This window comes from Mustela nigripes, chromosome 2 (assembly GCF_022355385.1).
Source record: "Mustela nigripes isolate SB6536 chromosome 2, MUSNIG.SB6536, whole genome shotgun sequence".
Classification (NCBI taxonomy): Eukaryota; Metazoa; Chordata; class Mammalia; order Carnivora; family Mustelidae; genus Mustela; species Mustela nigripes.
The window spans coordinates 24,464,306-24,487,233 of NC_081558.1; the positions used below are offsets into that span (position 1 = coordinate 24,464,306).

Here is a 22,928-nt window from a genome sequence, read left to right on the forward strand (position 1 = left end):
TCCAAGTCTGTTTTTATCAGCCCAGCAAATCAGAGTCCTTGCTTTCTAAACAAAGAGGTGCCAACCTTGAGACTCTATGAAAGCCAGCACAAGCTACGCATTGTACACATGTGAAAAGAATATAATTAACAAAGTTATAGTCACAATTAGGAAATACCTCCTCAGAAAAGTTTCCACTTAACTCTGAGCAGCACTCAAATTACTATTGTGCTTAACGAGGCTTCTGTCTCTTGGCCAGCTCAGACCTTTGAGACAAATCTAAGAATAACAGCGCTGTCCGCAAAACACAGAAGCACAAAATTTAACGCTGAATTTTTTTTTTTTTTGAATAACAGATACGAAAAATGTGCAAATGGGGACATGGAAGCTATAACTAAAATAAATAAATAAATAAATAAATAAGAAGCATAGTCCCGGAAATGAATAGTTAAGTGCTGGGCAGATTATTCTTTCTTCAAATTCTTTGTCTTTTCTCGCCTTCCTTTCCCCATCCCTGAAGAAAAGTTAGAAAAGAAAAACCAGGAAAACAAAAATGGGTACTCACTTCATCTCCAGGATCTCCTCCAGCTGTTTTCTCCTTTCTATCCGGAGGTTGGCCAAATGGGCTTCTTTTTCAGCTAGAGACTGCTGCGTGGAGGCCAGGCGGGCCTTGGTGGCATCCAGTTCCTGTCTGGTCTTCTCCAATGCACTCATCAGTTCCTCTATCTGAAAGGCACAGGGAACATGGTGTTATTTATCCTTCATTCAAGCACCAGGCCTTCCTTGCTAGCCTGTATTCTGATAGACACAAACGAATCATAGCCATCCTTGAACTGGGCACTGTATCTTGGAATCCAATCTTTCTTTGTCACTGGTTGAAGATAAATGTTTCAACACAAGAAATGTCCAAATTTCTCCAGGGCCCTCATTCAATTGGATTATCCGATAACCTTTATAGAAACTATTTAATATATTTATCGGTAGTGGAAGGTAACTGGCTTGACCCAATTTCAACCTGTGTTTGGCAAAAATCTCAGATACTGCCTCACAGTGGGCGGAAGGCAATGCTCAAAAGGCATTTGCGCAGCACAATATACTTTTGTGTGTAGGCCCCAGAGTATTCTGACAGGAAGTTAATCTACGTGTTTCAGATTCATTCATGTTTTAACCTATCAAAGTGTTGTTTGGCAAAAGCAATTTGATGTCCAAGGGGCCTCAGGAGCCCCCTCTCACCTCACCTCCCTGACTCACATTCAGGAAGCAAGGTTTGGCCAAAGGTAAACAGAATTCCAGCCACAAAAGGTTCAAGTTTGGTTTGCCCCTGAAGTTTGAGAGGGTTCTAAACTTGAAATAAATGACATGTAACTTTTATAGGGTGCTAATACACCATAGAAATAAGCCAGACTATCAGATATCTAGGATTTTTAGCCAGGTCCCAAAAAATTGGACTAGGGAGCCCCAAGGCAAGGCCTTATTCTCCCTAAACCATTGGGGGCTTTTAAAAGCCAACACACAACAAAGAGAGCTGGTGTTTACGGTTCTGTTCCAGAGACTTCCGTGGAGTGAGCCAGTGAAATGCCATCCTTTGCACAGATGCAGGCCGCATCCACCCTGCTGATTTAAAACCATGGTTCCAGGAAGTTTCTAGATTGATATTTGGGTTTCTAAGCCACCCTCCCACTTCCAGCTGAACTTGGCAGAATGGGATCATCCATCACTAAAGTCAACAGAACACCCTTCAAAATGTGTCAATGACATGTTAGGTTCCAATTCATAAAGACTTTCTACACAATTTCTTCAGTTTTCCATGGAATTTTTTCAGAATAAGCATTATAGTTCACATCCAAGGTAAATTATATGCTTTTAAGATGCAGAAAACCCTCCATTTTTCCCTGATAAAAAGAGGAATTTGATGACCATATAATGTAAATCAAAGCCAAAGCCAAAAACAGTTTAAAAAGCAAGGAATATGAAGGTTAACCATGAAAGTCCCAGAACCACACCTGCCTAACTGTAGAATAAATAGTATTATTTAACTTTAGAAATATACAAAATTTTAAAAGCAATTGTAATATTTATATCTCACATAAATTTATAGAATATTTTAAATATGACTAGCAGCCCTTCGACAAAGCAATGCTGGGTGAGTCTGAAACAGGTATCTTCCCTCCTCTCCCCCTGCCTATTTTTGATAGCAGCGTAAAAAAAGATCAGAATTATGGTCATTCTAAGGGCCAACTCGGATTCAGTTTGCCTAGCCTTCTATGATATGGACTGTGTCCTCATGACTCCATTTCCTTTCGTAAATTGCTCTCTGTTCCAAATGCACTATTGATCTCAGAGAAGAGGGAGACTATCCAGGATTCTCACCTGCTAAATCCCTCTCATTAAGTTGACGCTGACCTGTCTGTAATCCACAGATACAGAGCCACTCAACTGGCTTTCCCAGTGCTTAGTTCACACACCACTTTACTGCTTGGGGCCTGCCCCAGCTAGTTTTATATTAACCCAACTTTAACAATTACACTTTAGAGTTTAATGACTTGTAGTCTTCCCTGGTCATTTCAGCAATAACCACATACAAAAACCTGGGTGCCTAAGAAACACGGTCCAGAGTTTTTACTGATGGAGATGACAATGGCTTCTAGCATCAGTAACTCCTAATATGAGGTAAGACTACTATTCTCAACACCTAGCAAGCAAAGCCTCCAGTAGTTTCCTAGGCCAAGGCCTACGACTCCTCCAAATTCACATACCCTAGGCCAGTGAGTATTGTATACTGTGGACCACTGAGGTCACTGGCCTCAGATACATAGTTCTAGTCTTCACAAAGCCACTGTTTCTCTCTGTGACTTTGTACTAATGATCACTTGATTCTTTGAGTCTCAGTTTCCTACTGAGGACCATGATACTTCCAGGTTAAACACCTAGAGTTCTGAAAACTATTTCCTTCGCTACCAAAGCAGGACCATTAAAAAACAAGAAATGTTTTCTCTCTTGTGGTGGCCATCAGGGTGGATTAACAATATTCCAGTTCTCCTCCGTAGGGGCACACGGTAGGGCCACACTTCCCCACTCTGTTTTAATTGGGGTGAGGCTTTGGTCAATAAAATCATTGTCATTTTCAGGTAGAAGCATTTAAGTGCTAGTACTTAAGCCCAACCTTCCCTTTTCCCTGTGATAACAGAAGTGTGTTTCAGATGATGTCTCCTTCAGCCTGAGTTTCCCAGTGACCACAGTGAAGCTCAAGGTCAACCCACATCACATAAGCAAGGCATAAATCTCTCTTGCAACAACTACACCATGAGATGATGGACTGTCTGGCTGTCACCCCAGCCTGGCCTGGGCTGTCTTGACTGGTAAACTGTACACTTATTATCAAGTGCCCCAAGTCTGCCTCCATCTCCCCACCAGTTCCCTCTCATCAAGAAAGAAAATTGCTTTTCACTTTTGCTATCCTGTAGAAACTCTTGCAAGCCATTGGTACTTTCCTTCTTGCCACATGTTTTTTTTTTTTTTTTTTTTTTTTTAAAGAAAGATTTTGTTTATTGATTAGAGAGAGGGAAAACATGAGCAGAGGGCGGAGTAGAGGGAGAGATACAGGCAAACTCCCAGCTGAGCAGGGTGCCTGACACGGAGCTCAATCCCAGGACCCTAAGATCATAACCTGAGCTGAAGGTAGATAGATGCCTAAGCCACTGAGCCACCTAGGCACCTCCCACATGTCTTTTCTTAATGTACTGGTTTGCACAGCCAAATTATTCCCCTCACTTGACATAACATTTTAGCTGATTGTGTATATGTACCTTCTACCTTAAAACACAACAGATTAGAATCTCAGCTCCATCACTTACTATGTGACTCACACAAGTTCCTATACCTCTTTCAGAGTCACTTTCCTCACCAGGAAACAGGGGACCATGCTGCTTATTCTGTTCCATATTTATGGGCATTAAGTGAGATGTTGTAGCCCTCTATTTATATATATCATTTATTCTTCTTCTAACTGATGTTAATAAAATGATTTTTCTTCTGATAATGAGAATAAAGTACACTCATCATACAAATTATAAAAGACACAGATATAAAAATTTAAAATTTCTCTTCTTATTTAAGATTAAATAATGACATTCTTTTTCATTAAGACCACCCAAAATTCTACCACCTGGAGATAAACCCTATACACATTTGGTTATAATTTCTCCTCCTCTCTCACTCTCCGCCGGCCCCACACTGTGTGTGTGTGTGTGTGTGTGTGTGTGTGTGAGAGAGAGAGAGAGAGAGAGAGAGAGGGAGAGAGAGAGACTGGGACGCTATACACAATTTTCTAAATAATTTTTGATAAATGTATCATGAGAATTTTCCCCTTGTCATTAAATAGTCATTTGTAAACACAGTTTAATGCGTAAGTAGGGTTGTATCCACCCACCATTTTCCTAAAACCAACGCTTCCCTTGAAGACCTGAAAGGTTTCCCTGAAAACCTAGTACCCGTGTTTCTTTAGTAAATTCTTCATCTTCCTGCAGTCTATAATTGGATTCTTCCTCTTATTACTCTGTCCTAAAGACGTTTTCTTCATCCATGTGGATTCTTAGCAGGAAAATGAGGTCTGTCTCCACACTTCTCACCTATATACAGATAGCTTTCAAACTTTATCTTTTACTAATTTGACCTCTTCCACATATACCTAACCACCTGTTGATCACTTCCATTTGGATGTCCCAATATCACTTTAAATGTAAGATAACCAAAGCCAACTCATGATCCATATACAGCCACCTAGACCAAATCCCTACCACCCACTCCTTGTTCTCCCAACCTGTCACTCCCTACACTCCCTAACACATCTACAGGGCCAACACCCTGACCTTTACTCAGGTACTCATGTTTTAGACCTCGGAACCTCATCTGTCTCCTCTCCTTCCTCTTTTATTTTCTATTCATCATCAAGTCTTATAGCTCTATTTTGGAAATACTTCTCAGATCCAAATTCGTTTTTAAGATTTTATTTATTTATTTATTTGAGAGAGAGTGAGAGAGTTCAAGTGGGGGGTGAGAGGAGAGGAAGAAACAGACTCCCCACTGAGCAGTGAATCTGATGCAGGGCTCAACCCCAGAACCCTGGGATCACGACCTGAGCTGAAGGCAGACCCTTAACTGACTGAGCCACCTAGGCATCCCCATCATTCTTTTCTATCATTACTATTGACACTTAAGCTTAGGTCCCTTTCTCTCCCAGATTTCTGATGGGGTTGAAAGTGTGTGTGTGTGTGTGTGTGTGTGTGTGTGTGTCCCTAGCCTTTCCCTGTACCCCCTACCCTAAATAAAGACATGGCTTTGCTTGATCAGCTTCTCCCCATCATAGTGTCTCTCTCAGGTCCACTCCTGGATTTTAGGACATGGAATTAACCAATGGGTAGCAAAGTGAACCTGAGAAGCCAAGTACAGAACTTTGAAGCACAGGCTATGATGATCTATGTGACAAAAAGTGGGAAGTCAGAAGGGAAAGAGGAAAAATGAGCCCTGAGACTGGGGACAAGAGACAGGTTTTTTTCGTTGTTGTTGTTTTTTAAGATTTTATTTATTTATTTGACAGAGAGAAATCACAAGTAGACGGAGAGGCAGGCAGAGAGAGAGAGAGGGAAGCAGGCTCCCTGCTGAGCAGAGAGCCCGATGCAGGGCTCGATCCCAGAACCCTGAGATCATGACCCGAGCCGAAGGCAGAAGCTTAACCCACTGAGCCACCCAGGCGCCCCAAGAGACAGGTTTTTGTTTTAAGGGCAGGATAAGGAAAATGAGAAGAAGAGAAAAGGGGGAGGCGGAAAAAGTTGAGAGGGGCTATTCCTGGGGCCCCTTCAATGTTTTCCTAAAACACAAATTGAAGAATTAGACTACCCTTTTGATTTTTTTTAGCTGTTTGGACTATGTGTGTTTGAAAGTATATTTAAACTGGGCCCTATGGGTCTGGGATTCAAAGATGTCCCATAGGATTCATTGTCATACCTTATCTCTACTGCCAAGACACTACACCTAAACCACCAATATTTTGTTAAAAATATCACTGGCTTAGCTCCAATATCTCACAGAGCTCCCAATTACCAACAGTAGTAGTTTTCAAAATGTGTTCCTTGAGCACCAGATGTTCCCGAGTGCATCTAAGGGCTGATAAATAGGTCAGTGGCATGGAACAAAGAGTGTGAATCAGCAGAGAACTTTTTCACCACCCCACACTCACAAAGAGTTGTTCTACTTCTGTTTGACATATAGAATTCTACTCAGGATTTTGAAGTTTTTAAAAGAAATTAACATATTTTAAAATTCTGAGAATGATTAAAGCATGATTATGAAGCCAGACTGTACTAATAACACCTGTTTTACCACATATTAGTCATAGAACCTGGGAAAGGGTCTGAATTGTCTCAACTGGAGAATGGTACTTCTCATAAGAGTTACTGCAAGCATTAAATGAAGCGATTAAATTAAATTAAATTAAATAATTGAGTGTACAGTTCTTAATGCAGATACTGGCAAATATGAAAACAGAAGAGGCAGCACAGCATAGTGGTTACAAAACAGAATTCGGGAGCTAGCTTACCACTTACAATCTGTGCCACTCGGATTGAGTTACAAAAGTTCACTAAGGCTCAGGTTCCTCGTATGTGATGGGAGAGCAATAACAGAGCTTAGCTCACAGTGTTTCTGTAAAGATTCAATGGGTTAACATCTGTGACCCTCTCAAAACAATGCCTAGGACTTGGTGCCATAGAAATGTCAGCTCTTATTTATACAGTGCCTGGTAAGTATTCAACCCATTTCATGTTTATTACTGAATTCAAATATTGTGCTTCTTGTCACCTATCTGCAAATGCATTTGCATGCATACACAAACACACATACGCATGCACAGCCTTGGATTGCCCCACAATGACCCCCCTTGAGTTACCAAAATCACCGCACCTTTAAGGCTCTGTCACAGAACCCTGGATTCCTTCACAGCCCTGACACTCCTTCCAGTGTCCATACTCAATAAATAGCTGCAGGATGGCAGGAAGGGTACAGTGATTAAAAGCTGGAAAAGCACATCCCTGGATCAAGTTTTGGTTTCCCAATAGGATCTCTATGACCTGAGGCCAAGCTTACCACAGTGCTTTTTAAACCTGGTTGCACATTAGAATCCTTTGGAAAGATAGTAAGAATTCCGATGCCATGGTTGCATCTCCACCAATTAAATCAAAATGCTGGAGGGTGGGAGTCAGGCTTTTGTATTTTATTAAAGATGCAGATGATTCTTAAGTGATTCCAAAGTGAAGCCTAGGGTAGGATCCCTGGACATTACTGACCTTTCTCTAAGCTTGCAGTCCCTTCCCTATAAAATGGGGAGGAGATAGAAACTACTGCACAGCACTGGCACAAGCATAAAGGGAAACAATACACATAAAGCATCCAGCCCTTTCTGCTGGACACCCTGGAAGTGTCTATGACAGTTACCATTGTCCCTGGGAGTGGTTTCTAGCCACACTACCTCCATCCAACCTAAGTACCAAGCACCAATTCTAAATGTCTACTCTTGACTTTCTACCATTTAATTAAATACCACTTCACATTTCTGCACAACTTTTCACGTGGATGCTAAGTTGCTACAACTGGATCGTAATCCCCTGGAGGGCAAGGACCACACCTCCATCCTCTTTGGAAGCCCCTTCGGCCCTTGACTCAGTAAATAAATGCAGGATGGCAGGAAGGGGAGTGCAAAGGCGCGATTCTGAAACACCCTCCTTTGACTCACTTAGTGAAATGACAGATGAAGTGTGAGTCCGAACCTGATACTTTCCTACCCCATAAATCAGTGGTTACCTTGCCATCCTCACCAAACACCCTTCAAGGTCTTGCTCTCTGCTTGCCTCAAGCACCTTCTCCTTGGTATGAAGATGAGGGGGCTCAGTTACCCAGCTCCTGAATGCAAGGGGGCCCTACATTCACTGCCAGCCCCAGCCACTAACAGCACCCAGAAACCGTGAGTTTCAGGATGGCACAATAAAAATGTCCCAAGCTTTGATCTGGGGTATAAGCAAGGAGCTTTTAATCCTACTCTGCATTCCACATGCTCTGCCCTGGGACCTGGGAAATAGGAACCCCCTCCTCCTTTAGCCGCTACTTCACAGGACATCTCCTATGTGTCAGGTACTCTGCTGGACACTTGCAGTAGGCTCATCCTCAGAAGCTTTCTGGTTTGGCAGACAAGTTTAAATCAAAAAACTATTTACTCACAATTGTAATTAAAAAAAAAAAAAAAAAAAAAAAGCTAGGAATGCCTGGGTGGCTCAATCAGTTAAGTTGTTGATGCTTGATTTTGGCTTGGATCATGATCTCAGGGTCCTGGGATCCAGTCCCACATCAGGCTCTGTGCTCAGCAAAGTCTGCTTGAGGATTTCTCTCTCTCTCCCTCTGCCCCTCTCTCCACTCTCTGTCTCCCTGTCTCTCTCAAATCAATCAATTTTTTTAAGCTATTAAAGAAAAGTACTGAGTAATGAGCAAGAGTGAAACAAGACCCAGTCCTGCCCTAGACCCCATGGTCCAACTCCCTAAATCAGTTCAGTGGAGTAGCTTGTTGAAGAGAAAGGAAAAAATGAGTCCTGTGGGGACTGTGGGGACCTGTGGTCCTGTGCATTAGAGAATTGCTACTTGGAGAATCACAATGATTATGAGTCAAAAACCATTTTTGAGAAGCTCAGCAAGAAATCAACATATTTGTCTTGATTTAACATAGCATTTGCTTCTTTCATTCTTAGATATACCAGAGGTATATCTATTGGTAATTTACCAGACAATAATATTTCCTGAGGGGGAAAAATTTTAGAAAACCGTTTAATTCTTAAAATGTCACCTTCAATGAAAACAGAATTCACAGCAACCTCAGAAGTCTTTTATAAGACTTAAAATAATTTCCTAAAGGTCCCCAAATACATTAAAACTAAAATTCTGATAAGCTAAGATTACATTTTAAAATACATCAGCTTGTTGTTACAAATACAGAACATAATAATTAAAGGTTTCTTCAAGCTAGATGTCTATTAGGCCACACAAATTTAAAAAACAAATAATTGTGTGTCATTTCTGATTTTATAAGTCATTCCATGTGGCAGATCATAAAAATTGTCTTATAAAATGGTTAAATTACCAGGACTATTCTATTGCATTTGAATAATTCATAACTCCATACACTTTAAGAATAATGAAGCTGTTAAATGAATTTCTAAAGAGTTTAGTGCTTACACCCAGCTCTGGAGAAACTTACAGAACTTTTAAAGTGAACAGCAGAGCCTTAAAACAATAAAATAAAAAAACCTGTTTAAGACCTTAAATCATTAACATGTGTCGACTTAAACTTACACATACATTTGTGTTGTTTAACTAAATATTTGAAAACCAGCTTCTCTCTCAGTTATCTGCCAAGAGCCCTACTCCAGGTTCTGCGTGTCTCTTCCTGACACGTGGCAACGTCCTGTGCTTTTCATGAGGCTTGCTTGGCAAGAACTGATCTTCAAATATTTTGATAAAACAATTTTTTTCTTAAATCGTATGTCAGTATTGAGTTAGTGTTATTCTGTGTTAATGATTTGGAATTTTTAAACAGTTTTATAAACCGTGTTTTTAAAAATGCATGATTCCTTCTTTCTTAGCCTTCACCATCCATCCTGGTTTTCTGTCTTTACTCATCCTGCGTGCAAGAGAACGGTAGTTTTCAGTCTGCACCAGAACACACAGCCAATGAAATCCCCATATCCCAGGTTATAGCCAAACTGGAATGCGAATTGGTCCTGTGGGAATAGCTGGGACCTGGCCCAGGTCTGCTTTGGGCACAGAGAAGGTCACCCAGAGATCAGAGGGTGAAGATAAACGCTGAAACCCTCCCTCCTCAACAGCAAGAACTTCGAACTTCGCAGACAGTGATGCTTATGGCAAAGAATCTGTTAAAACGAGGGCTACTAATCTTATTTTTCCAATTACTCTTATCTGACATTTCTAGCTGTACCTCCTTCCCACCTTCCCACTGCTGCCTTAGAGTGACACCTTTTGGAAAGGTTGAAACTGAAAACGCCCAGACTGCTTTCTGCCTGGACCTGACCACCCTTAAGATTGTGTTTGGGATTTGCTCCCTCCTCACTAAAGTTTAAGCATCTAGGAGATTTGCTTCAATATGTCACCTCTGATCCTTCAGCAGCAAACAAATACCTACATCAAGTGAGTGTATTTGGGCTCAAGCTCTTTGATTTTGACTACATTTTAAATTCCCCCTTTTCCTTCCTTTCTTCTCAGGCTTATTAACAAAACTTCAGACCATAATAGAAGATGGATAGTGAAGAAATGTATAAACTACATACATCTGACTTAGATTTTGTTAAATCAAATAGTGTTGGAACACAAATGAATAAAAGTTTCCCCACAATGCCCTGAGCACTCTTTATTCCAGATCAGACTGGGCTCAATGGAAACTCCTTGACAAAAAGGCTGTGGATGACCTTCTGTGTATGTTTGCTGTAGGTACTTCTTGAACAATTGGGAAGCATTCTTTACTTTGCCTGTGCATGGCAAAGAGCTAGTCTTTTCCCTAACAGTCTAGGAAATTCTTGGAAACAGGATAGCTAGTGGTTAAGACTATGGACCCTGAAGCCAAAAGGCTTAGTTCCCAATCAGGATCCAGCCATGTGCGGGCTATGTGACTCTGTAAAAGATTCTTGACCTCTATTTACATGAGTTCATTTTCTGTAAACTCTGGATAATGACTGCAGTTCCTGGGCTCCTTGCAAAGAACCCCTGAGTGCAGCAGTTACACACTGGCAGACAGCAAGCACGCAGTAACCTGTCATCATTATCAACAGTGATGTTAGCTGACACACCGGCGCTTAGCCTTCAGCCTAGGAGAGGATAGGTAAGCAAGACAAAGTTACAATTTCCATTTTCTTCCACTTCTCAGAGATACATATTTTTCATTTTCAAAGGAAAGGTGAAACTTTTTACTACGGAATCAATAACAAACCAAATAAATCACTCTCAAGTATGTGTTGCTTGTATTTTAGTCTAACTTAACTGAATTCCAAACACAACCATGAAGGAACTCGTTAAGACATTAGAGCAGTAATATTCAATAGAACTTCCTATGATGATGGCAAGGTTCTAACTCGTTCTGTCCTATACACCTGTCACTAACTACATGTGGCTATAGAGCACTGGAGATATTACTGGTACAACTGAGGAACTGAATTTTTAATGTAGTTTAATTTTTTTAAACAATTTTATAGGATTGTAAATTTGACAGGGATCACAAGTAGGCAGAGAGGCAGGGATCACAAGTAGGCAGAGAGGCAGGCAGAGAGAGAGGAGGAAGCAGGCTCTCTGCTGAGCAGAGAGCCTGATGCGGAGCTTGATCCCAGGACTGTGAGATCATGACCTGAGCCCAAGACAGAGGCTTTAACCCACTGAGCCACCCAGGTGCCCCAATGTAGTTTAATCTTAATCAAAATTAAAACGTAGGGCACCTGGGTGACTGTTGGTTAAGAGTCTGCCTTCAGCTCAGGTCATGACCCCAGGGTCCTGGGATGGAGTCCCACATTGGGCTCTCTGCTCAGCAGGGAGTCTGCTTCTCCCTCTGCCTGCCACTGCCCCTGCTAGTGCTCATGCTCTCTCTCTCTCTCTCTCTCAAACAAGTAAAGTTTTAAGAAATTAAAATATAAATAGCCAATTCTAGTGGCTACTATACTGGAAAGAGCCAGAACATCTAAATTTTACAACTTTATTGTCCAATAGCGTTTAGAAATTATTTCAATCGTTAGGGCGACTAGGTGGTGCAGTCAATTAAGTGCCTGAATCCTGGTTTTGGCTCAGGTGGTAATCTCAGGATCGTGAGATCGAGCCCCGTTCAGGCTCCACACTCAGTGCCAAGTCTGCTTAGGATTCTTGCTCCCTCTGTGCCCCACTTCCCCTTCCCACCACTCTCTCACTCTCTCTCAAATAATAAATAAAGTCTTAAAAAAATTATTTTCAATCTTTGTGGAAAGTTTATCTCTTTTGAATATATGAGGAAAAACTTTTTAATTTCTTTAATTTCATTATAGTTCATGAACTACCATTTTATCCATGATTCCACTTTAGGAATTTATTCTAATGCTATCATAAGGTTTGTTGCCAGAGGAAATTATTCTGAGGACATGTTCATCATAGCCTTGTTTATAAAAATCAGAATAAAAATTTTGTTAGTGTGGATATATATAAACAAATGTATACATATATACACAAATATGTACACTCAACTTTCACATAAATGAGTTAAATAAATTATAATGTGTATGTGTAAGTGTTGCAAAGAAATTGGATAGTAAATTAGAGGCATCCAATTGTTGAGATGTTGGACAGATATTAAACACTAAGTAGAAAGACAGATTGTAAAAGAAAGAAGATCATGAAATCCCAAGTGAGAAAAGCAAGCTAGTAAATAGGAAATACAATATAATCCCATCTATATGTGGGTTTTTAAATGTATATTCACAGAATACAAAAAGATTAGAAGGAAACATCAAAGGAAAAATAACAAAATATTAGCAATGTGTTTGCTTCTAGGCATGTTATTTCAGGTAATCTATTCTATTTTTCTTTGCACTTTTGCTGCAAATATGAATTATTAATGTAAAAAAAAAAAGAACCTTTAAAAAATTATAACCAAGGAAAGTCTGCATAGGGTGTATGTACTTCTGCTCCCATGGAACAAGGGGGTGCTGGTAAACCAGCCTCCAAAGGAGAGTTACAAAGCACAAGTCCAGAGCAGAGCAGGGCCCTCTGGTGGCAGTTACAGTGGCAGCTACCCTCAGCCAAAATAATTTTAACTCAGGCCACACTTCCAGGCATGGCTGCTTTGCTCCTGACACTCATTTAGATTTATGCTGATTATAATCCCCGGTCACCAGGGAGTGTTTGAGTGTTGGTGACTCCAGAGCTGTCAACAGTCATTCCTGCCACCTCACCCTCCCCCACAATGCACTTGAATGTTGCTCGTTTCATTACTGTTCCTTGATAAAGTTCCTATGGGTTTTGGAAGTCCAGTATGGTTGTTTGTTTATTTGTTTTGTGTTTGTGTTTGGGTAGCATTTTATGATTTTGTTATTATTATTTTGTTTCTACACCTCTCAAAATTAGTTGTCAGGCCCTAAAAAGTCACAACCATTTGTTCGTGCCACTAAAGTCACCTCTATTAACAAGGTATATTCATTCACATTCAACGAATCGGGGCAATGATCTCAAACAGGCTACTTTCTTGTGATGTAAGGGACAGTTCTGGGGCATTTCCAAGGAGGAAAGATGAAAGAAGGAGACCTTTTTTTTACTTTGAATTCTCCTATTGGCTTGGCTTTGCAGAGGACACTTATTGATTATGACGAATTTCAATCAGCCCACATTAAGCCTGACTCCAAACATTTTCCCGAGGCCCTCAGGACCCTTGCATCAAAGTTCCATCAGCCTTGAGCAATAGGGAGGGGCCTCTCTGTATGTCAATTTGGCCTTGATCATATGGAGTCTAATGCATCCTTGATCCAACCACCAGACCCAGTATCTTCTCAAGCACACAGTATATGTTCAGGAAATAATTATGGGACTTGATGCCAAGAAGGAGAAAAGAAGAGATGGAACTATACTGTAGAAAGGTAATCATTATGTCAATCAATATGGTTTCCTGTAACATACTTGGTCCTCACATACTTCCAAAGAATCAGGCCATTTAACTCAAGCTCAGAAAAGGTAAGGGATTTACCTAAGAACTGCAGATGGCTTACTCTTTACCAGAATGTGAGTGTGACTGTTGAGTACAAATATAATGTGACAATTGTTAGAGGCGGCTATCCTGAGATGATGTGGGCCATGAGACCCTCAACAGTAAACAAAACAAAACCTTGCTCGTTCTCCTCAGTGTCCCCAGGCCTGAACACAACACCTAGCATACAACCAGCCCCACAGGTACATGGATGAAAATAATTTAATGACTAGACCTGGGTCCCATTTGAATCACTGGAGTAGAGTATTCACTACAGGCTTTGATTTCAGCACTGTTCCAAAATATCTTACTGGATTTTTACATTAATTTTCTATTACTATGTAACAAATTGCCACCAACTTGACAGCTGAAAGTTCTATAGGTCAGAAGTCCAGGCAGAAAGTATGGTATGACTGGTTTCTCCACTCGGGGTCTCACAGAATTGAAACTGAGATATGGCATCTGGAGATCAAGCCTCTCTTCCAAGCTTATGCAGTTGGAATAGAATCCAGTTCCCTAAAGTTGTAGATGTGAGGCCCTCTTATCCTTACAACTTCTAGCTCCTAGAGACCACTTGAATTTCTTGTCTCATGACCCACTCAAATCTTTAAAGCCAGTAATAGAAAAATGTCCCTTACATCAAATTTTTCTCATGCCTTGACTCTTTCTCTTCAGGAATAGCCCGGTCCCTTTTAAGGGTCTCCTAATTAGATCAGGCCCATCAAGAATAATCTCCCTTTCCCAAACTCCGCTATGTCATACAGCATACCTAATCACTGTAAAAATATAAAATTGCGTTTCAAAATATATATGTCAGATATGGGGAACTTCTTTAACATGATAAAGAACATTTACCACAAATAATCCACAGCTACCATCGTACTTAATGGTGGAAGACTGAATGCTTTCCTCTAACATCAGGAGCAAGACAAGGTATTTTCTCTCAACCCTCTTATTCAGCATAATTCTTGGAGTTCTAGCCACTGCACTAGCAAGAAAAAGAAATAAAAGATATAATAATTGGAAAGAAAATAATAAAACTGTCATTACTTGTTAATGAAATAATTATCTATGCAGAAAATCCTGAGGAGTCTACCAAAAAAAAGCCTAGAACTAACAAATGTGTCCAACAATGTTGCAGAATAAAAGATCAATACACACAAGTCAATTGCATTTCTATATAATAGTAGACTGTAGAAACCATAATTAAAAAGCTAAATACCATTTATAATCACCTTAAAAAAATGAAATATTTAAGTATTAAGTTAAAACAGGTATAGGTTTTCTGGGGGTGTCTGAGTGACGCAGTCTGTTAACTGTCCAACTCTTGATTTCAGCTCAGGTCATGATCTCAGGGTTGTGAGATCAAGCCCCGTACTGGGGTCTGTGCTGGGCATGGACCCTGCTTAAGATTCTCTCTCCCCCTCTCCCTCTCCCCTTTCTCCCTACTTGCATGCACGAGTACTTTCTCTCTTTCTCTAAAAAACAAAGGTAAAAACCCCCAAATAACAACAACAACAAAAAACATGTACCAGATCTATATGCTGGAAATTGCAAAATTCTGATGATAGAAATCAAAGAAAATTTAGATAAACAGAGTATCGATGGATTATAAGACTAAACATAGTATGTCAACTTTTCCAAGACTGATGTGTAAGTTTAACGTAATTCTAACAAAATCTCAGCAAGTTTTTTTTAAAGATATAGACATGTTTATTCTAACATTTATATGGAAACACACAGATTCTAGAACAGCTAGACAAAGAAGAATGAAGTAGGAAGAATCACTCCACCTAATATCAAGGCAACTGTACAGTAACAGTAACGAGCATGGGTAATATTGGCACAGGGATAGAACAGAACACACAAACAGACATACATGAAAATGCTCAAATGGTGTTTGATAGAGGAGCAAAAACAATTCAATGCAGTAAACATAGATAGGCTTTTCAACAAACAGGGCTGGAATAATTGGACATCCAGAGACAAAAAAAAAAAAAGAAGAAGAAGAAGAATACTGAACTAAACTACACTATTCAACAGTAAAATTTCTAATACAATTTAAAAATAGATAAAAGACATGAACAGACATTTTGCTGAAGCAAATATAGAGATGGCAAATAAACACACACAAAAATGTTCTACATCATTAGCCATTAGAGAATTGCAAATTAAAACCCCAATGAAATGCTGCTATATACCTATTTGAATGGCTAAAATAAAAAGTAGTGACAATATCCAATGCTGGTGAGGACACAGAGAAGGTTGATCCCTTGTACATTGCTGGTGGGAATGTGAAGTGGTGCAACCACTTGGGAAAACAATTTCACAGTTGTTTTTTTTTTTTTTTTAATTGGCATACAACTACCATGTGACCCAGGAATTGCATTCTTTTCATTATTTACTTCAGAGAAATAAAAACTTATGTCCATATAGAAACCTATATATGACTATGCATGGGAGCTGTATTACTAATAGCCCAAAACTGAAAACAACCCAGATGTCCTTTAACTGGTAAATAGTTAAACTGTGGTACAGCCATACTGCGGAAAACTACTCACCGATAAAAAGGAATGAAGTACTGATACAACCAACAATCCGGAGGAACCGCCAGTTAATTATGTTAATTGAAAAGAGCCAATCCCTAAAGGCCACATCCTATATGATTCCATTTATTCAAGGTCCTTTAGATGACAAAATTACAGAAACAGAAAACAGATTAATTCTTGCCAGGGTTAAGGGATGGGAAAAGGGGATAAGTTGAATAGAGGTATAAAAGGACAGGGTGAGGGATCCTTGTGGTGTTGGAAGTGTTCTGTAACTTGCTTGGATTAGCGTCAGTATCTTGGTTGTGATATTACACTACAGTTTTACAAAATGTTATCACTGGGGGAAAACTGGATAAAGGATATAAAAGATCTCTTTCTATTATTTCCTAAAACTGTATATGATTCTACAATTATCTAAAAATTAACGGCTAAGACTTTTTAAGTGCCTGTCCTATATATTAGGCTCCCACTTCAGCTGGGAAAAGGACAGCAAGAGCAAATACTGGAGGAGGCAGGAAATGCTCCCATAAGGTCACGAAGCCATTCCCATCATCCTGAGGAAGAATAGTCTCCAAAATGTCATAACTATGAGGACGTTGGCAGAGAATGCTCTTGTCCTCAATGTCTTCCAGTCCTGAGGACAACTACATATGCAGGCACAATCTTAAGCATTCAAATCAATGGCTTGACACTTAACTGACTCAGGATGTGAAAGTGACTTCCCCTAAGAGTCAAGTGATAAAAATGTCATAACTGTGGTCCCCTTTTTATAAAAGAAACAAACCATCATACACACACACACACACACACACACACACACATCTGTACAGCAAAGGAAACAGTCAAGAAAACAAAGAAGCAACCCACGGAATGGGAGAAGATATTTGCAAATGACAGTACAGACAAAAGGTTGATATCTAGGATCTATAAAGAACACACACAAACAATTTTAAAATACTATGTTCAACAACAACTATCAGTGCATCATAAACTAACTCATAAAGGCCATCAACAGGTACCGGTTTCCTTATAATTATAATCTAGGTAAGTTTTTTAAACAGTCATAGTAAAGCCTCATTATCCTCAAACTAAATACATCCTCCAGACTTCTGGCTTGGTTAGCTCCTCAGTGGGAGGAAAGCAAAAACCAGACATGAAGTGCCAGAATGAAATCTTCCGCTTCAATTTCTTCTTTATTTAAAACATTTTATAGGGCTTTATGTTGACCCTGTGGCTTCAGGAGAAGGAAATCCTCCCAAATGTGTCCCTGGGGCACAGCATCCCCCACAGCGACTTGGCTCCCCCCTCTCAGAGCGATTACTGCTACATGGGAAAAAAAAAAATTCTTAATTGGTTAACTTCGGGAAAACTGCTTCATAAAGGGAAGACTTGGAACAAAGACGCCCACCCAAACAGCCAGTTCTCTCCACATACAAAGTGACTGGGGATGAGTTTGAGAGACACCACGTAAGCAGGGCTGACAGACAGAACAAAACTGCACTTTCAAGCTGGATGGAGGGTTTCTCCACTTTCTTCCCATCTCTAAATGGAATTACGTATCCACCGAGTCATAAGAGCAGATCCGCTCAACTGTGCCCTTCTTCCACTCCTAGCAGTCATCCATGTACAGCTCAGCCTCCTCCGCGCACTCCAGAGACTGAGACTCTACTTTCTGGCCATCCAGCTGAACTAATGAGAGTGGGGTTATGACACTGGACTCCCAGGACCAGTTACTCTGCTTCTCACCTGGCTCTGCACCGGAAATTGCCCCACAGCCCCAGCTAGGAGCTGTGTATGGGTCCTAAGGGAGCCCCGCAGACAGTGGGTGGATGGCAAGGGTCAAATCCAGTCCATTCCTATAAAAACAACCAAAGTACACATCCTGCCGAGCATAATTTTCATGCTTAAAAGCAGCAACTTTTGTTTTTCTCGATTACCCGGACACAAGGGAGCATTCACTGTTAATCTGAGCAGAGACAAAAACTACTTAAATCTCAATGTGTGACACTTTGTTCTTCAAAACTTCACAGTTGTGATGGAAATTGCTCTGTTGACAGGACAATTTATACCCCTATATTAAATGCCAGGCTCCGCCAAGTACTTGTACCAAGTTTTGGAAGTAGATGTCTATGCTTTCCCCATAAGATGTTTTCTTTAATTTATGCCTTTGAACTCTATTTTCAAAATAAGTGATTCTCCAAGTAGCTCTTTTCAGATTAAAAACAAAAAAACAAAAAAACAAAAAACACCCTTTTCATTACCAATATGAGATTACAGTCTAGTTCCATATAAAATGATTAAACATAACCCTGAATCAAACATAATCCTGGTATTAAATAGTCTCAGGACAAACATAAGTGAAAACATTGGGTTCCTTGCTTGAATGCCAAATATTCACTCAAGGGCCTGACTGCTTCAGCTGGGACTTTTTCTCCCCTGTACGATTTCTCAAATATGTAAATTACTTTGTTTAAAAACTATTTCTCCTCTCTTTTCTTGCAGAATTAGTACTGTTATAATTATCTATAAGGAGATCATGGTATCTCGACTTCACAAGGAGAAACAGCCTTGGTATTTAAAATATCTAACAACTATACATATATGGAAACGAATACCCCATTTTGATGGGTCACACTCAGTAACCTTAGAGGCGCCTCTATCTGGGCAATAGTTCCTTTTGGACGAAACACAATTAGGCTGTGTAATGTGCTGAATCCCTTCAGATAAATCGTTGTGCGCACAGCCGGGCCACTCTAGTTGGCTTTAAGGCTGGAGCTGTCATGCCCACTTCTCTGGTTAATGTCAGTAGCACTATGTATAAAAGGTGACTCCAGTGTGTACAAATGTTGATCTTTAGAGAAGTCATGCCTAGACTCATACACACATCCCCTCTTTCGTCCACTAGGTCAACGGCAGGAACAGAGGGCGACCCCGCAAGGGGCTTGCCAGGAGCAGAGTCTTACTTGTCAGGTTACATTTCCCCCAGGGACTCCCCTGCCTGAGATTAATCCATAATCCTGTTTCGTGTTTTAAAAACTCAGGTTCTAAAAGCCTTGCCTCTGAGACAGTTTCAGAGGCGACGGGGAAATGTTCTAATACACGGTAACAAATTAAGTGCCAAGGCAAGTAAGCATAGAAAAGAAAGGGACTGTGTGGAGTAGGTGCCACAAAATGTTTGGCCCTGTCCAAAACCATTTCTTTAAGGTTCCAGAATAGACACTAAAAACATATCTGAATGGCTGGAGTACCTGTAGGTTAAAAAAAAAAAAAACAAAAAACAAAGTTGAAACCATCTATGGTTTTTCAGCTTGCTGCTCAAGTTAAGTGAAATAAAGATGCCCCCTGATGGAAAACACAGCCGAGGTTCTGAAGAAATATAATATTCGCTGATGTGACTTCCAAATTAAATTTCATCTGAATACCAAACAGTAAGAAAGCTCTCATCTCAGCTCTGAATAATCCTATTTTTATTACATCAAAATTGTTTCTTCCCTTGCCAACCTCATTCTACCCCTTTTTGCTACAAAGTTAATGTCCAGAAAGAGTCCTTTTCCAACTCTAGCAGACCTGACCAAAAAAAGCAGCAATTCCCAGTGCTGTAGAAACCATCACAAACATGTTCTCATCTGGATGATTCGAAGAAGTAGAACTCACTCCATGCTATCGCAAAGAAAGAGAACATCCAGGTGAACACAGCTCTGGACGAGATGGCCCTGTGTGAACTCCCTGACACTTAGGAGCACTGAAATGTGGACAGAGACAGCTGGTTTGGTGGCATCTTCTGTTCCGATTCAGAGATAAGAAAAGGCACGGTACCTAATAATGTAAGTTCCCATTTTAATTTGTGACTCAGTCTTTGATTAATTCCTGCTAAGGTTTAACTTACAATGTTTGACAACAATGCTGACCTCGTCAAAGGCAAAGGTGAGGGTGGAAAGATCATTTTCTACCCAGATGCAACCTCTCTAATGTAAGAAAAGCAGCTCTGGTTTCCAAAGGTTAAAAAGGGGAGACAAATCACCAACCTTGTTGCTCAGTTTGTTGCTGCCTGTGTTGGTATGCATGTGCGTGCGTGCGTGCATGCGTGCGTGCGTGCGTGTGTGTGTGTGTGTGTGTGTGTGTGTAGCATCCCTCCTGCCCAACCCCATCAGTCCCCCACTGCATGTTCGTACCTTCAGGGATCAGTGAGGGTGAATTACCACTTCCATTTTTTGTACCGTGGGTGGAAAGAGCCCAAACCCTACAATTGAGCAAAGGAATTTTTACGCGTACAAGCACTGACTTCCAAAATCAAAATATAGTTTTAAAAGAGGCAGTGTGGTTTCTATTCCCTTGCAAATAAAACTCCTTCTCCTGACCGACAAGGGCCCTGTTTTATCCAGCCCTTGCCCGCCTTCTTAACGACATCCCATGGCACTCTGGCCTTCCCTGGAACTTGTAGAATCTGGTCTTTCTCCTCTACCATGCCTTGTTTCTCCCCCACCCCTTCCAAACCCTTCAACCGACAGGCATCTTCTCATCTATCAGGTCTCAACATCAATGTCGCCACCTCCCAAAGGCCCTTCTGAATCCCCTTAGATAAAGGTAGTTGCCTTCCTCCCACCTGTCCCTGGTATTCCTCATCTCAGCTTCAAGTTTGTTTCCTTCCAGCATGTATTACAATAAATTCCTCTATTTAATAATTCCTTTGTACGTATCTTCCCATTTCCCCTCACGAGGGTCTTTGCCTCACGTCTAACTTATTCACCAAGTTATCTGTAATTCCCAACTGGGGTCCAGCACATGGCTGGCACTTAATAAATAATCACCTAACTCATAACTAAAATTAGTAACTCATAACTAGAATTGGTAAAAACAGTAACACTTGACGATCACACCAGTGGTTTGGAAAGAGGGTTCCCCAACCAGCAGCAGCAGCTTCATTGGGGAATTTGTGCGTACGCACACTTAATAGCATCCTTTTCCCTGTCCCCCTGCCTCCACCTATGGAATCAGAAACTGTGGGGTATGGCCTAGCTATCTGTGTACAGCCACCCCGAGGATAGATTCTGGTGCAACTTCAAGTCTGAGAACTACTGGTTCACACAATATTCCCCATTTTCCAAAGAGCATTTAAGAACCGATGTCACTGACTTGCCTCTATTTGAGAAAGAAAGAATTAGCACGTTTTCACAGGAGATAAATCTTTTGTAAGCAAACGGTGACTATAATCATTCAACCCAGAAGAATCTCTAAATTCACAAGTAGCTCTCTGTTTAGGAGAAAGTCAGTAAAAAAAAAAACCAATGCATTTGCAGGATATCCTTCCTCTTTTCTGTTCATACAGACAGAGTGATCAGGCTGAATGTCAGGATGCTGCAGGCAAACCAAGGGTATGGGACTTCTGCCTTATCCATAGTGATGGCCCAGAAAAGGGCCCAGATGGTAAGGACTCTTGCCTCTCAAACTCCACCTTGATGGTAAGGCCCTTGACACAGACCTTGCTTTGTCATCTTTGCACCGTGGCCTGACCTACTATCTAACACACAGTGGTCACTCAGAAAGTGTCTGCAGAAAAATCAGTGATTCTCATGTCATCTGTATATCTGGGGAGAACAAACAAGAAGGCTTTGCTTATTGAATTTACTAATGGGCTAATTGCCTTTATATAAGAAAAGTGGTTCACAAACACAAGAGAGCTGGTGGAGGATGAAGAACAAAATATGAGACTCAGAGTCAAGAAAGATCCAGGTTTAGGGGTGCCCAGGTGGTTCAGTCAGCTACCCATCCAAGCCTTTATTTCAGCTCAGGTCATGATCTCAGGGTTGTGAGACTGAGCCCCACATCAGTCTCTGTGCTAGGCATAGAGCCTGCTTAAGATTCTCTCTCTCTCTCTCTCTCCCTCTGCCTCTGCCCCCACTCCCCTTATCTTAAAAAAAAAAAAAAAAAAAAAAATCCAGGTTCAAATCCTGACCACTTGATGCTGTATGTCTTTGACCAAGGTACCTGACCTTACTGAGCTTCCCATTCCTTAACTGGACATAGAGATACACACCCTGCCACACCGGACAGTTGTGGGTTTTATATGAGGTTGCAGGGTAAATGTCCAGCACAGTATTAGGCATCATCGGGGAAGGCCGGGGAGATTTCAGAAAGCATTGTCATGACCCATAATATCACTATCGCTTACTTGTTTAATTGGGGAACATGGATCAGAATTCTGTGCCTCTGATATAGTGTGTATTCTGGAAACATTTAATGTAAGGGAGTTAGAGAATTATATTCTTGCCTATCCCATAGCTTTCAATGTGTAGGGAGAGATCCATCAGTATAAAACAGGAGGCAACACAGGCACTGAGGTTGGGTCGTTAATGGCCTGAATCCTTTCTCTGCCACTTACCAGCTGTGTGACCTTGAGTAAGCCACTTACCCTCTCTGGGCTTCTGCCTTTGTAGATTAGAGATAATAATATACATCACACAAGGTCGTAATGAGGCCTGGAGATTAAAATGTCCATGAAACACTCAGCCCTGTGACCTGTCCTTAGTAAGCACTAGATAGATGATAAGTATTATTCACTGAAACAACAATAAGCAGGACAGAATTCCATATCTGCTATA

At 40.7% G+C, this 22,928-nt stretch overlaps 1 protein-coding gene across 7 annotated transcripts in view; it reads right to left on the reverse strand.

Moving 5' to 3' along the window:
* The window catches only part of ERC2 (ELKS/RAB6-interacting/CAST family member 2), a 915,738-nt gene that overhangs the window by 357,541 nt on the left and 535,269 nt on the right, over nucleotides 1–22,928 (reverse strand). For all 7 annotated transcript variants that reach the window (XR_009402378.1, XR_009402376.1, XR_009402377.1 and 4 more), the window contains one exon: nucleotides 545–705. Coding sequence is in view for 1 of the 7 variants with exons in the window: in XM_059389982.1 (XP_059245965.1) it covers nucleotides 545–705 (161 nt within the window). In the remaining 6 variants the exon portion in view is untranslated. The remainder of the gene's footprint in view (nucleotides 1–544; nucleotides 706–22,928) is intronic.